Source organism: Crocuta crocuta, unplaced genomic scaffold (assembly GCF_008692635.1).
Source record: "Crocuta crocuta isolate KB4526 unplaced genomic scaffold, BGI_CrCroc_1.0 scaffold19, whole genome shotgun sequence".
Lineage (NCBI taxonomy): Eukaryota > Metazoa > Chordata > Mammalia > Carnivora > Hyaenidae > Crocuta > Crocuta crocuta.
This window is the reverse complement of record NW_027551565.1, coordinates 27,840-43,814: the sequence shown is the minus strand read 5'-3', so window position 1 is coordinate 43,814 and position 15,975 is coordinate 27,840. Positions and strand designations below refer to the sequence as shown.

At 37.0% G+C, this 15,975-nt stretch overlaps 1 protein-coding gene across 1 annotated transcript in view; it reads right to left on the bottom strand.

Moving 5' to 3' along the window:
• The window catches only part of LOC144220020 (arylacetamide deacetylase-like 2), a 37,432-nt gene extending 26,590 nt beyond the window's left edge, over nt 1-10,842 (bottom strand). Inside the window, 2 exon segments of the mRNA XM_077750136.1 lie at nt 1,292-1,459; nt 10,831-10,842. Of these exon segments, the coding sequence (XP_077606262.1) occupies nt 1,292-1,459; nt 10,831-10,842 (180 nt within the window).
• Nucleotides 10,843-15,975: the final 5,133 nt, after the last annotated feature.

The window sequence follows — 15,975 nt, the reverse complement described above, 5'->3', positions numbered from 1 at the left end:
TATTTAGCAAGGTTACTACCTCAAAAACTTTAATTTTCACCTCCATTTCATATGATAAAGTAATATTTCTTACTGGTATCTCAACTTTGAGTTACAAAGTTCAGTACTGACAAGAATAAAATTTTTTTTAGAAAAGCCAATGACTGTTAATTTTACTAGAATAATCTTCAAAGTAAATACATGAGTGTTCTTCTTATATCTTTTTAAAATATAGAATAATCCATATCCAATGTGAAATCCATAAAGTACATACTTTTGTTATAGATGGACAATGGTGAGAGTAATTTGTAGCTGAAAAAGGAAAAAAACTATCAAGTTGGCACTTGACCCACATCCTCTTTCATGTTATGTTAAATCAAGGAGTAAGGGCATTGGAGAAAGAGGCAGGTATGAGGTGAGCTGCTAGAAGTGATCAGATAGAGAAATATCAGGACTTAGCAGATGCACACAGGAGATGGCTGTGTTTTCACAGAACTGCTATCTGCTGTACTAAGTACTACAGGACAGCCTCTCCTTCTTATACTGTAGATTGTTCTCTCTTCTCTAATCATTGGCTGCTGCTATTGTCTTCTCCTTTCAGCTTCTCATTGTTTCTGTCCTCAAACAACTTTTCTGGGAGCCACTTGGTTTGGCAGAAAGAGTATGAGTTTTGAAATGAGGCATTCCTGGCTTCAAATTCTGAAGTGATCAGATGGTACTGGGGATGCATAGACATATACATTACTGAAAGCCTGTGTATTGCAAGGGCTCAAAAATGTTATTCTAACCATATCTCCCCCTTACCAAGACCTATTTTTGCTTGAATTTGTAATCAACCCTCCATATTTCAAGTGAGACAATTTCTGAAATCTAGCAATTTTGATTAAAGATAAGTTGCAAAAACCACTGAAATAGTTAGAGCCTTAAATCAACACGACATAGGTACGAACATCAATAATACTTATAAGCAACACTTATATATAAGTAAAATATGACTGAAAACTCAAATATGTTAAATGTAACTTAAACATATAAAGTAACCTTCAAAGCTTTTCCCGTCAAGAATACCACCTATGCATATCACAATATACACAATCTTTACATTTGGATATAAACTCCTTAGAAGCAGGAATTCTATCCTATGCACAGATGTAAATGCAGCAAGTTTTATTTACTTAATTTTGTGTAATTAATTTTCTCTAACAAAGAAACAATGATTATTTCAAAATAGTAATTACTAAAAAGCTCATAAGCACTGATTTTTAGTCAACAAGGCATCCCAATACCCAGAAGAAAAAAATGTTAATCTTACTATAAATATGAAAGTTTTAACAACCATTTCTAAGGCCATTACTTTCCAGTATTCTTCAATGTTGCCTGGAATGGTGATATAAATATGAGAGGCAAAGAGAACCCAAAACACCCCCAAACAGAGAGCTTTGAGCCCCACAGTCTCTCTTTTTGCTGTCTCTTCACAGTGCTGAGAAATACAGATTCTGAGACAGATATTACAAAACATCACTTCAAACCTCAAGTAAACAATTGTCAACTCTCAGTGTTTCTTCACCCTGTGATTCTGTCATCATCTTAAAGCAACATAGGTACAAATCAGAGCCTCGATGAGAGCTCTTAATAAGCCATAAAATGAAACTTGTGATTGGTTGGTTGTAGCATTTTGTAAGAAAAGGTTTAGAAAATTTAGCTAATATTTCATCAAGATTCAGGCTCATGAAATTAGCATGGATTACTATTAACAGATTAACTCTGTTAATAGACTCTTCTTGATGTGCTGGACCAAAATCAGAGCTAAAAGATAAGGGATATGGGGACTTCTCCACATGACATTATTCTTCAAATTGGAACTGTAAGAGTCTGAAGTACAACAAGACTCAGTGTAAGTATCTCAGGAAATACTTTTTAAAATGACTGTATAGTGACTTTGTTCTTATGGTTAACTGTAAATATTTAAAATCAATCTGCATCAAGTAGCCCAGCGTGGCAGGCAACATCAAGTGCAAATATTAGACTTAACGTTTGTTGCAACCTAAGATAGCCTGAGAAGCCCCTGTCCATAAAGCTGATGGTTTTGATGTTATTTAAGATGCAAGGAACTAGAGATTTTCTGTCTGATATGTCAGGCCCTGGGAAATAAAAGAACAGTCACAAATCAATAAACCCACAATTCTCAAGCTCATTACCAGAGATCAGTACTTAAAATAATTTCAGGACACCTGGGTGGCTATGTCAGCTAAGTGTCTGACTTCAGCACAGGTCATGATCTCATGGTCTATGAGCCCTGGGTCTCTGACCCTCCCTTGTTCTCTCTCTCTCTCTCTCTCTCTCTCTCTCCCTCAATAATAAAGAAACATTGAAGAAAGGAAAAGAAATTTCTAGTGATAGAATTCAATTCAATCAGGGATCTAATATAAATATATATTGGACCTCTTGAAAGCCTACACCATAACTCCAAAGTCTATCCCAAACTTCATTATTAGATATCACCTGCTCATGGATAGGTAGACTTAATATTGTTAAAGTGTTAATACAACTAAAAGTAATACAATTCCCATCAAAATTCCAATAGCCTTTTCCACAAAAGCGGAAAACCCAATCTTACAATTTATATGGAAAACCAAGGGGCTCCAAATAGACAAAACAATCCCAAAAAATAATAAATTAGTTCCAAATTTCCCATTTGGGGCCAGCGGAGGTTTCTACTAAATCAGAAAATACCTGAAAACATGCCACTCTACAAAAACTCTAGCAGCAAAAAAAAACAAAAAAACAAAAACAAAAAAAAACAAAAAAAACCTCTAGCAGCAACCCTGTGATATTAATAGAAAATATCTGAACTGCCTCTTTCTATAAGTTCAAAAACTCAAATTCAAAAAAAAAGTGGTAAAGAATAAAAGTATAAAGGTCCAAGTCGCGTACAAAATATACAACATAGACAAGAAAGCTAAAAGAGAAGAAACAAAAAAAAATATAACTAACCATTTATAGATAGAAATACGATGTGGTAAAGAATAAAATTTAACTTAAAAAGAAAAGAAGGGGCTGGGTGGGTAGCTCAGTTGGTTAAGGTCTGACCCTGATTTCATCTCAGGTCATGATCTCAAGGTTTGTGAGATCAAGCCCCATGTTGGTCTCTGTGCTGACAGTGTGGAGCCTGTTTGGGATTCTTTCTCTCACTCTTTCTGCCCTTCTCCCTTCCTCCCTCCCTACTCTCCCCTGCTCTCTCTCAATAAAAAATAAGAAATATATTTTTTAAAAAAGAAGAGATAAATGGTATTTAAGAGAAAGTGACAAGTATTAAAGATAAGCAATGAAATGACAAATGTGGACAATTTCAGTCATTTATAAAATTAAAATAAGGTAACAGAAAAAATATTAAAAACTATAATCAAAGAAACTTTCGTAAAATAAAATGAAATAAAATAAAATAAAATAAACTTGAAAATACATATGAGAGGGGCGCCTGGGTGGCTCAGTCAGTTAAGCGCCTGACTTAAGCTCAGGTCATGATCTCATGGTTCATGAGTTTGAGTCCCATATCGGGCTCTGTGCTGACAGCTAGCTCAGATCCTGGAGCCTATGTCAGATTCTGTATCTCCCTCTCTCTGACCCTTTCCTGCCCACGCTGTGTGTGTGTGTGTATGTCTTCTCTCTCTCTCTGTCTCAGAAATAAATAAAAACATTTTAAAAAAGAAAATACATATGAGAGACTGTTCTGTCTTGTTTAATGTAGTTTATCATATTTGTGTTTGATTTTATAGTAAAAAGTGGTTTTGAAATAAACATAGTCTGACAACATATAAAAATTAACTCAATAACCTAAATCTAAGGCTAAAAACTATTAAACTAGAAGAAAACGTGGAGAAATTGGATCTGGCCATGATTTCTTGGATATAACAGAATAATCACAGTCAGTGAAAGCAAAATAGACAAATGGGACTACATCAAACTGAAAAATTTTGGGGAATCAAAGGAGTCAGTCAACAGAGTGAAAAGCAAGGAGTGCCAGGAGGGCACTAAAAAAAAGAGAGAGAGAGAGCGAGAGAGAGAAAAGGCAACCAGTGGAATGGGAGAAAATATTTGCAAATCATATACCTGATAAGAGGTTAATATCTGGAATATATGCAACAAAAACAAACAACCACATTAAAAATTGTGCAAAGCACTTGAATAAACAATTCTCCAAAATAAGATCTACAAATGTCCACAAAGCACACACAAAGATGTTCAACGTCTCTATCCCTAAGACAAATGCCAACCAAAACCACAGTGAGGTACCACCGAATTATTCCATTAACATGGCTATTATTCAGAAGAGCAAAAAGTAACAAGTATGTTTGAGGATGTGGAGAAATTGGAACCCGTGTGTACTGTTAATGTAAATGTAAGATGGCGCAGCCATTATGGAAAACAGTATGAAGATTACTCATAAAATTAAAAATAGAATTATCATGTGATCCAGCAATCTCACTTCTGAGCACATCCAAGAAAATGAAAAGTCTGGTATTGAAGAGAGATTTGCACACCCATGTTCACTGCAGCATAATTCCCAATAACTAAAAGGCGGAAGCAACCCAGATGTCCAACAACAGATAACTGGATAATGAAAACGTGGCATATACCTATATTTGACTACTATGCAGCTTTAGAAAGGAAGGAAATCATGTCACATGCTACAACATGGATGAAACTTGAGGATATTATGCTAAGCAAAGTCAGTCAATCACAAAAGAACAAATATTGTCAGATTTTACTTATATGAAGTATCTAAGACAGTCAAAATCATAGAAAGAGAAAGTAGAAAGCTACTGCCAAGGGCTCAGGAGGGAAGAGAGGGATTAGTGTTCAGTTGGTAAAGAATTTCAGGGGCGCCTGGGTGGCTTAGTCGGTTAAGCGTCCGACTTTCGCTTAGGTCATGATCTCGCGGTTCGTGGGTTCGGGCCCCGCGTCGGGCTCTGTGCTGACTGCCAGCTCAGAGCCTGGAGCCTGTTTCAGTCTGTGACTCCCTCTCTCTCTGACCCTCCCCTGCTCACGCTGTCTCTCTCTCTCTCTCCTAGAAATAAAAAAAATAAAAAAAAAAAACATTAAAAAAAGAATTTCAGTGATGCAACATAAAACAAGTCCTGGTGATCTGTTGTACAGTAATATGGAGATATTAACACTACTACTGAACTGTACACTTACAAATGATTAATGTGGTAAATTCAGTGTTTTAAAAAAGCACCCTAACATTAAAAAAATGGCAAGTAATTCTCATGAGTATAACCATAATAAAAGTTGCTTTAATATAGCTTGAAAAATAAACATAGTCTCATAGGATTCTTTAATATACTTATATTGCTCACACAAATATCAAATCTAAAATATAGTACACAAAAAGACTGGCATTCATTATATTACAAAAGATATTTCAAGAAGTATATGGTCTAGCATGTACAAATGGTACAGATATGTGGCTATTAATCAAAATAGACTCGAGGCAAGAATCATTTCCATAAAGAAAGTCACTAAATAATAACAAAAAAATTGTATGCACCTAGGTGACAGATCAATTCCATACACTAAAAATCTAGCCTCAAAATAGGAAGGAAAAAACATAAACAAAACTCAAAAAAAAACTGACAAATTTATTGTATTAATAAGAGGATTTTAATACATCTTTCCTATAATTAAGAGATAAAGTAGAGAAAAGTTTTAGGAAAGATGTGGAGGATTTATATAGCACACTAATAAGCTCAAACTGATGGTAAAGTATATTGTTTCATCCAACAATTAAAGATTAATATTCTTTAGAAATGCATATTGAACATATATACAAATTGATAACCTGCTAAGCAATAACCTTAATCTCAAGAAATTCTGTAGGATTNAGGTTCCTCAATAAATGAACAATAGAACTCCCGTATGACCCAGCAGTAGCACTGCTAGGAATTTACCCAAGGGATACAGGAGTGCTGATGCCTAGGGGCACATGTACCCCCATGTTCATAGCAGCACTCTCAACAATAGCTAAAACATGGAAAGAGCCCATGGCTCTTTTCCATGGAAACATGGAAAGTGTCCATCAGTGGAAGAATGGATCAAGAAGGTGTGGTTTATCTCTAGATGGAATACTACATGGCAATGAGAAAGAATGAAATCTGGCCATGTGTAGCAACATGGATGGACCTTGAGGGTGTTATGCTGAGCGAAATAAGTCAGGCAGAGAAGGACAAATATCATATGTTTGCACGTATAGGAGGATTAGGAGGAACTTGACGGAGGAACAAGGGGGAGAAGAAGGGCGGAAATGGTGGGGGAAAGGGAGAGAGGCAAACCATGAGAGACTCTTGAATGCTGAGAACAAACTGAGGACTGATGGGTGTGGGGGGGAGGGGAAGGAGGTGATGGGCATGGAGGAGGGCACTTGTGGGGATGATCACTGGGTGTTATATGGAACCAACTTGACAATAAACTATTTGTAAAATAAAATAATAATAAAATAAAATCATATTATATACAATGAAAAAAATAAAAACAAAAGTAAACTGCTAAAAAAAAATAGAAATTCTGTAGGATTGTAACATAGTGACCATATTCTCAGGTCACATCACAATTGGGTTAAAAACTAAAAGAAAAAAAGTCTCTAAACCACTGAAATATCAAAAAAGACCCAGATGAAATAGAAAATAGAACTAAACAGACATCAACAAGAATAGAAAGCCATTTAAATAACAGGTTAAAAGCTATGCTAAATTCTCTTCTAAATGAAAAAAATCTTAAACTTTATGAATTATGCACACATGGTAAATTCTCCATTTTTCCTAGCTCTCACCAATAGATGAAGGAACTATATATAAAGAGACATAGTCCTTGCATATGAATGGATGTACATGTGCATTTGTACACACTTTTCCCTTTATTTCAGTAGTGATTTCTACTGAGAAAGGGCCACAAAAATGTATCATAGAGCAGTTAAATATCTCTTAAGAAGAGAACTCAAAGCTGCATACGTGCTTCTCTGGTGTTTGGGAAGGGTAAGAGGTAGCATCTTCCTGGCAGAAGAAAGGCTCAGGTGTATGGAAGATGTTGGTTTGGTGGCCTAAGTAAATACAGCAGCTAAAGACACAGGGATAGTTAAGCCTGGAGACAAGACAGGCTTCCTTCATGAGCCCAGTGTGGGCACTGGAGCTTTATCCTGAAGGAACTGGGGAAATGCTCCAGGCTGTAGAGGGTGATCTTATGTTCCTCTCACTTGGTCATCCCCTTCCCGATTACCTTGGTTTACGCCATATGGTATTTGGGCATCCATCTGTAAAGGTGTTCAGAGTAAACACAAGTGTGACCTGGTATAGTTAGGCTGATCAGGGAAAAGTACTGGAAGAAACACCCAAACGCCCACAGAAGAGCTGATAACTATGAAGTGTGTATAATGCGAACATCTATAGAGAGTGCAACACTCTACCTCATGTTGCTTCATAAACTTGAAACCAGAAAGCAGAAATTCACAAACTCCTGGGGTCATGACCTTTACCTTGGAACTGTAACACCATACCCTGATATTTCAGCAAGGAGGAGAAACAATACAAGGTAAAGCCTGATGAAGGAAAAACTCTCTAAAGGCCTGGTCTTTGAGAGGAGCCGCTTTAGATTTCTTTTTTTTTTTTTAATNTGGCCAGATTTCATTCTTTCTCATTGCCACGTGAGACAGGAAACTATCAACACCCTAGAGGATATAGATTTCTTTCCAAGTCAGCAGGAGTATACGTAAACTCTGTTGAAACCGAAAGCCTGATTTGTGGCCCACCAAACGTACGTCGTTTATCTGCTTTGTAAATGAGCAGCTTGAAAGAAAACCATGTTGTCTTTAAGATATCCGTCAACGCTTCTACTCTCTGAACTCCTTGATTTTAAAACTCATGATTCCTGTCTATATGTTAGTCGAAATCTTTTGAACTTTACAAAATGTACAAACCATTCATTCTCTGTAAAAACTGTTCATTCTCTGGAACAGTTTCTTCCCTGGGAAGAGCCTGTTCCCCAGGCAGCTGTCCTAACTTGGGTGTGAATAAAACTCTCTTTCTTTTAGATATCCTAAAAGGTTTGTCCATTTTCTGTCAATAAGCCCATCATAAACCACAGTGGATGACAGCTTGTGCCAATAGGAAAATGCTCATATCTCCTGAGTCTGGAAGGAAGAGGGGTCTGCTCTAGGTCTTTCTCTAAAATTGGCATCAGCTGCCTGAGGGACTAGACTAGCTCCCAGGGCTGAGGCACAGAGAGCTACAAAGTGGGTCAAAGTCTTCAGGTGTCTTCCATCCCACTTTCTGCAGCCTCTCCCCTGTCAGCTTCAAAAGTCTGAATTCCCCTAGTGACCACGCCTTCTCCAATTTTCCCTTTCCTGCAGTGCGTGGATGCTACCCAAATCACCTCTAATTTGCTCCTTCTAATCACAACCCCCTTTCCTTTAGAGCAGCTGATCTGATTGTTAATGAAAACATTAATAAGAACAGCAACAACACACTAAAATGAATAAACATACGCATGTATCCGGCAAACCAGCACATTCTGATTAAACACAATCATCACTCTGTACATCTCCAAGCTTTCTAAATATCCGATTGTTAAACCTCAAAAACATGATATCCTATTTTTGAAATAGCCTCACTTCTGACTGCTATTTTATTGTTGGTGCTTTAACCATATATCCTAAATCTTTTCATTTAGATCATGCACCCACCTCCATATGCCTATAGATAGAATTCACCTTGTGGTTTGAAGAGTAGAGAACTTTACCTTCACCCTGTCCTTCTTTTCACTATACAAATAATGTACTTCAAATAATGTACTTCAGTAAGAAATAAATCTTCTATTGCCTCAGAGACACTTTCTGGGTCATCTATATATGTGTCTATGTTCCCCAAGCCTAGTCTTTGTCTTTGTCTATGCATTGCCTATGTTAAGCACACTCTCTAATGCTTATTGTCCTTGAGCTGTTTTTATTGTATTAGTCCCTTGGGTTCTCTTTTTAAGAAGTTATAATGTCTGCCTGGTTTCCTATTGAATGAATTAAAATACAGTTTTTAATATGTATTCATTTTTATATCTGCATGAGTCATAATTTTAAGATATTCTAAAAATCGTCTTTAATGACACAGACCTGGTTAATCGCTATGGTATTTTATGATATTTATAGCTACACTTTGATGGTAATGCATACCAAACTTTGTAATAGATTCTGATATTTAAATTTTTTTTCAATGTTTATTTATATTTGAGAGACAGAGAGAGCACTAGCAAGGGAGGGGCAGAGAGAGAGGGAGACAGAGACTCTGAAGCAGGTTCCAGGCTCTCAGCTGTCAGCACAGGGCCCAACCCAGTGCTCGAACTCACAAACCATGAGATCATGACCTGAACGGAAGTCACATGCTTAACTGAGTGAGCCACCCAAATGCCCCCGAATCCTGCTGTTTTAAAGAGGTTTATTAAATTCTTAAAATACCACCTTCACTCTGACCTATCAGTAGTTTCATATACTGAATATGACCTTTTATATATTGTTATACTATTACTCATGATGGTACAAGCTTGAAAATGATGAATCAATGAATATATTTCCTAGGTTTTTAAACTTAGTCAATAAGAATAGGATATGGTCAATAGCTTTGGTATTGGAAGAGATTCTGATATGTGGGAAGAGCCTCTCTCTCTCTCTCTCTCTCTCTCGATCTGTCTGGGTCCAAAAAGAATAAGTCTTGGTATAAAATGGGATGTCATCTGCCATCTTATCTCAACCTCAAGTAGTGCATTAGTTTGAAAATTTCATCCCTAACCCAGATGAGCCAAACCAGCATGGAGTTCGTTTTAACACTGTATTGGTTCCTGCTGCACTTGATCTTGGCCCTCAGGACTCCATACAGCACTACATGAGTGATTTGTAATTGGCTACAAGAATTTGGCAATATTTTAAAATCCTTGAAAAAGAAACTGAATTCCTTTTCCAAACATGCATTTTCTCTGTATGATTTTCCTCAGTTTAGTGTCCGTCTTCTCTGCTCACTTCCTCCTAAATATGAGAGACTGGGAATTTGCTTAGTTCTGCTGAGGTGATGGCTTTCAGGCACATTGCTCATAGTATGGCTCCTTCTAGCTCAAGTCCTTAACCAGATTCCCTTAAAAATATAGCCTGTGTCTTTGTAATTGACATTGCACTAAAGCGTTGGAAAGGTTCAGTGACCTGAATATTGAGAGAGATTTCCATCTTTGACACATTTTAAAATTATAGTCAGCCAATATGACCAAACACCATTCATTCCTTAAAGCATCTATTCAATGATTTTTAGTGTGTTGTCTAAAACCTTCTGTTCCTCAGCTTCCTAAATGCCATTGCTGGTGTCATTTAGGGCTAAAAACTCTACTATGCATTTAGAGCATTGGTCTCACATTGACAAACTCCAGCTGATTAACATGATTAGCCTGCGTTTTCTTTCCCAGGCCCTGTGGCATAGGACAAGTGGTTTACTAAACAAAGTATGTCATTCATCATTGCACCACCCTCGATGTAAGGGAGAAAAAAAAAAAAACAATGATGATTACATAAACAAACTAAGGGCAGAAGATTTTACCACACCTTTCTCAGGGTATTATCAGGAATAGATAACACTAATCAAAAAATGAGCCAGCAGGTTATGCTTGTTCTGGGAAAATGCAGAGCCCATTATTCAGCCTCATCCCTTGACAAATTATATTGAATTACAGAAATTTGGAAATTAAAAGCATAGTGTTTTTTTAAGCAAAAAAAATTAATTAACAAAGCAACAATAGTTTTTCTAGTAGGGATTACATACTATCCCTTACCCACATCGCCATGTTAAATTAAAAGGCTAGACGTAATGCCAATATTAAGATTGAAGAAAAGGAAAGGGAAAGGAGCAGAAGGGGGATAGAATGTATAGACAGGTGGAAAGTGGCTTACAAGGACCACATCTACTGGGTTGCTTGGATCACTAAGGTCTCTTTCTCTGCCAATGTCAACACTATGCTGAGATGATAAGAATCTCTTCCTTTACCTCTACAGACAATACAATCTCCCACCTGTGTAACAACCACTAGGAGGTGCTGCCTAGTATGCAAGGGTCTCTAAGTGAATCCTATGCCAACCCCTTCAGAAATGCTTGGAGGGTGATGACTTACCATGAAACATCCTTCTTTCAGTTGGGCGGTTAATATCAGGAGGTGTCACATTGCCCAAACACAGACAACTTCACAGAACTCATTACTTTTTTATGTATCCTACTCCATTTTTCCAAAATCATTTTAAATATTTATTTTTTTGAACAGTAGTACATGCATATAGTTAAAAATAATGTAATCAATATGAAAAAGTATATCTGCTGAGACATTCTGCTCCTGTTCCTGTTTTTACCCATCGTTTAGACATTGATAAAATATCATTTTGGGGGTGCCTGGGTGGCTCAGTTGCTTAAGTCTCCAACTTCAGCTCAGTCATGATCTCACAGTCTGTGGGTTCAAGCCCTGCGTCAGGCTCTGTGCTGACAGCTCAGAGCCTGGAGCCTGCTTCTGATTCTGTGTCTCCTTCTCCCTCTGCCCCTCCTCCACTCACTCTCTGTCTCTGTCTCTGAAAATAAAATAAAGACATAAAGAAATTTTTATGTCATTTTGCTTGATTTTGTTTTTTGAAGATAAGAGATAAGTTTTATCATAATACAATTTTGTTCTGAGCTTCTCTTAATAAGAGTAGGTTTTAGAATCAGAAAAGCTCCTTTTCCCAGTTTTTAATTGAAGTTTTGCTCTTTTTAGTTCCTTCCTATACTGAGGAGATTAGGCATTTGAGAAAGGAAGTGCAAAATTTGTTACCAATTTATCTTTTGTCTTTAATACAATAAATTGGCCCATTGGAGTGTTTCTTTTTTCCTTCATTTTTAAAAAATTATGATTTATCAATGTTTACATTGTGTCTTCAAAACTTTGAGAGTTAGAAAAGCCTTCTCCAAAATTATAGGAAAATTGACTCATAGTTTCGGCCAGTACTTTNACTCCCCGTAGAGGGTAGAGGGGGATCGCCTCCCACCCTGGAGTCTCCGATCCCGGCCCGATTTTATCTTCCCCGGTTCGCACTCACGTTAGAAGGCTCTCTCAGTGGATTCTGCGTCCTTTGTCTCCCAATCTCTCAGGTTTTGTAAGGTTTCCAATGGCTTCAGATCTTTTCTGTGTGATGTATGGGCGCGAGTGCAAGTACGGAGCTCCTTACTTCTCCGCCATCTTGCCCCCTTCGGAATATTTGTTAATAAATAGTGAGAGATATAGAATTAACTTTACTTTTTTCAGCTTCTTATCCCACTACCATTTCTTTTAAAGTTCCTAATGATTTGAGATAATATAAAAGATTCTCACAGTCTCTAATAGCCAAAAAATGCCTCCTACATGATCTATCAAAATAGTCGAAGAAGATATGCATGGTAAATAATACACTACTCTCAGTGAAAGGGGTGAAGGTGTATTCAATATAAAGGGGCATAGTCCCTTAGATGCACAGCACATAGCCAAAAATGAGAGTGATAATGGCAGTGTAGAGCACCATGCTCAAGAAGACTAGAAAACTGTCACAGGAGCCTATCTTGAACCCAAATCTGGGACTTTTTTCTTATGTTTAAAGGTTCACTTGCATTTTATTTGTTTATTTGTTTATATTGATTTATCTATTGTCAAGTTAGCTAACATACAGTGTTTATGGTGTGCTCTTGCCTTTGGGAGTAGATTCCCATGATTCATCATTTACATACAACACCCAGTGTTGATCCCAACAAGTGCTCTCCTCAATGGCCATCACCCATTTTCCCCACCCCATGCCCCCCACTCCCTTCCATCCTTATTTTGCTCTCTGTATTTATTTTTTTTAATATTTTATTTATTTCTGAGAGAGAGACAGCATGAGCAGGGAAGGTCAGAGAGCGAGGGAGACAGAATCGGAAGCGGGCTCCAGGCTCTGAGCTAGCTGTTAGCACAGAGCCTGATATGGGGCTAGAACCCACCAACCGTGAGATCATGACCTGAGCCGAAGTCGGACGCTTAACCAACTGAGCCACACAGGCTCCCCTTGTTCACTGTATTTAAAAGTCTCTTATGGTTTGCCTCCCTCTCTGTTTGTAACTATTTATATATATAAATACAGTTAGTGATTCATCACTTACATATAACACCCAGTGCTCATCACACAAACTGCCTTCCTTAATGCCCATCATCCATTAGCCCATCCCCATCCACCTCCCCTCCAGCAACCCTCAGTTTGTTCTCTATAGTTAATAGTCTCATGGTTTGCCGCCCTATTTTTATCTTGTTTTATTTTTCCTTCCTTTCTGCTATGTTCATCTGTTTTGTTTCTTAAATTTGACATACGAGTGAAATCATATCGTATTTGCCTTTCTCTGATGGACTTATTTCACTTACCATAAGACACTCTATCTCAATCCACTTTATTGCAAATGGCAAGATTTCAATCTTTCTGATGACTGAATAATTTTCCATTGTATATATGTACCACATTTTCATATTTACTCCTGAAACCAATAGTTCACTATATGTTAACTAATTTGAACTTGAAAAAAAGCTTGAAAGAAAAAGACGCAGAACACAATATTATATGATAAATAAAAATAAGCTGTAAAAACGCTAAAGATATAAATCATAAGTCAAGGATAATTAAATATATTGCAAGAAATTTTAGGAGTAAGCAATCTGTTTGACTTACCCTGTGGCAAGAACCAGGTAGTATTTTCCATTGCTATTCCTAAGGTTGGAAATGTGCACATGGAGATCAAAGACTTCTGTGTGCACAAGGAAACCAGAGATCTCGAAGTTTCTAGTCTCTACCAGCAAACAATCTTTGTTCATTAAAGTAAAAAGTTAGGGGTGCCTGGGTGGCTCAATTGGTTAAGCATCCAACTTCGGCTCAGGTCATAATCCCATGGTTCGTGGGTTCGAGCCCGCTCTGTGCTGACAGCTAGCTCAGAACCCGGAGCCTGCTTCAGATTCTGTCTTCCTCTCTCTCTGACCCTTCCCTGCTCATGCTCACTCTCTCTCTCTCTCTCTCTCTCAAAAATTAAAAAAAAACTTTTTTTAAATTAAAAGAAAAGGAGAGAGTGTGAGAGAGAATTTTAATTTTATAGTGGGGGGTTTAGAGAAAATAAACCGGGTCAGGTTCCCAATGAAGTAGTTACAAGAGATAATAATAGAGAAGTATTCTTCCACAGCCACTAACCAGACCATGCATTGTATTTTAAAGGCATTTTTCAGTCAGACAATCCATACTCTATTTCCATAAGAACCTACTTACATGTCTACGGTATACAGTCTAATTCCAAATTTAATGATTAAATGTCATCGTTAACTACAGAATAGCTCAAACATATGACTTGAGTTTTGTATGAAATTTTTAAAAATCTTTCTTTATTTGAGAGAGAGAGAGCACACATGCACAAGCAGGGCAGGGGCAGAGAAAGATGCAGAGAGAGAAAATCCCAAGCAGTCTCTATACTCAGCACAGAGCTCGACACGAGGCTTGACCTCAATGAACATGAGATCATGATCTCAGCTGAAACCAAGTCACATGTTTAAATCACATATAAGTAAAAAAAAAAAAAAAAAGATAAAATAAAAAATTGTTACTCTTTTTTTTACTTTACTGCAACTTTAGAATGTATCATTTTGGATACATAACCTGAATGTTTCCTTGATCATCTTGTTATAAAGATCTATTTTGAGGTCACTCAGAGATATAATAAAGAAGTCAGCAGAATTTGACAACAGGAAACTAAAGACACATAGAACTTGAAACCAAAACAAAACAAAACCTAGAACGCTAGAAAACTTGCCTCTCTAGATTAATAAATACTTTCATATAACAAATATGATGTCATTTTTATAACAGCATTAAGCAACATAATTTTCCACGGTTCCTTGACATTATCTGGGAGGAGTTAATAATATGCTATGAGGACTCCCAAGATTAGAAAGTAAAAGGAGAGTTGCCTGGGTGGCTCANCGCTTAACCAACTAAGCCACCCAGGTGCCCCTCAAATAGTTTATTTTTTTAAACATCTGACTCTTGACTTCAGTTCAGGTCTTGATCTCAGGCTTGAACTCAAGCCCCACATTGGGCTCCACCTGGCATGGAGCCTACTCAAAAATTAACAAACAAATAAGCAAACAGAAAGTAAAATGATGTTTTTACCATCTTGTAACTCAGAGTCTGTTTCTTCATCAAGACACTATTATATTTTATTTCAATGCCTGAAACTAAATAAACATTGGGCAAACCCTACCCAGAACTATTACCTAACTTCTTAGCCACAACTTTCTCAATTAGCCCAAAAGTTTCCCATGTGACAAGTCTCAAGGAGTAGTGTTGCTAAGATGAGATCAAGTTCCAATGCACACCATGCAAAAGAGAATACTCAAGGTCTGGCAAGTCCTGTCAAATCTTCCAGCATTGTTTTATCTTCAGGCGGTCACTGCACAAATAATTATGGAACATCCACTTGGAGAAAAGTATGTTAATTCTCGTAGGTTCTGGAAAATATAGTAGAAGCCCATTCCCTCTAGAGGAGGAGGAAAGCCAAAGGGATTCAAAAAATGAAATAAACAATAATAACAATAAATACAAGTTCTGATATATTTTACTGATATAGCTTATCATTATTTTATCTTTTTGAAATCCAAATTATTATATGCAAATCAAATGTATTAAGTGCTATGTAGTGACTAGAATGGTTTGGAGTGAATAATGGAAATTTTGTTGCAAGGGTAACTGAGTCAAGTCTTAGAAAGATCCATTGTTTGGTATGCTGGAGAAAGATAAAGGAGCTTTTAAAATAAAAGGCACTGAAGTAGACTTCATAAGTCCGGTTTTTAAAGTGCATTTCTCAGCTTACTATATCATTTCTTGCTCCTTCAAATTCTATCTTGGTTCATATATAATCTCAC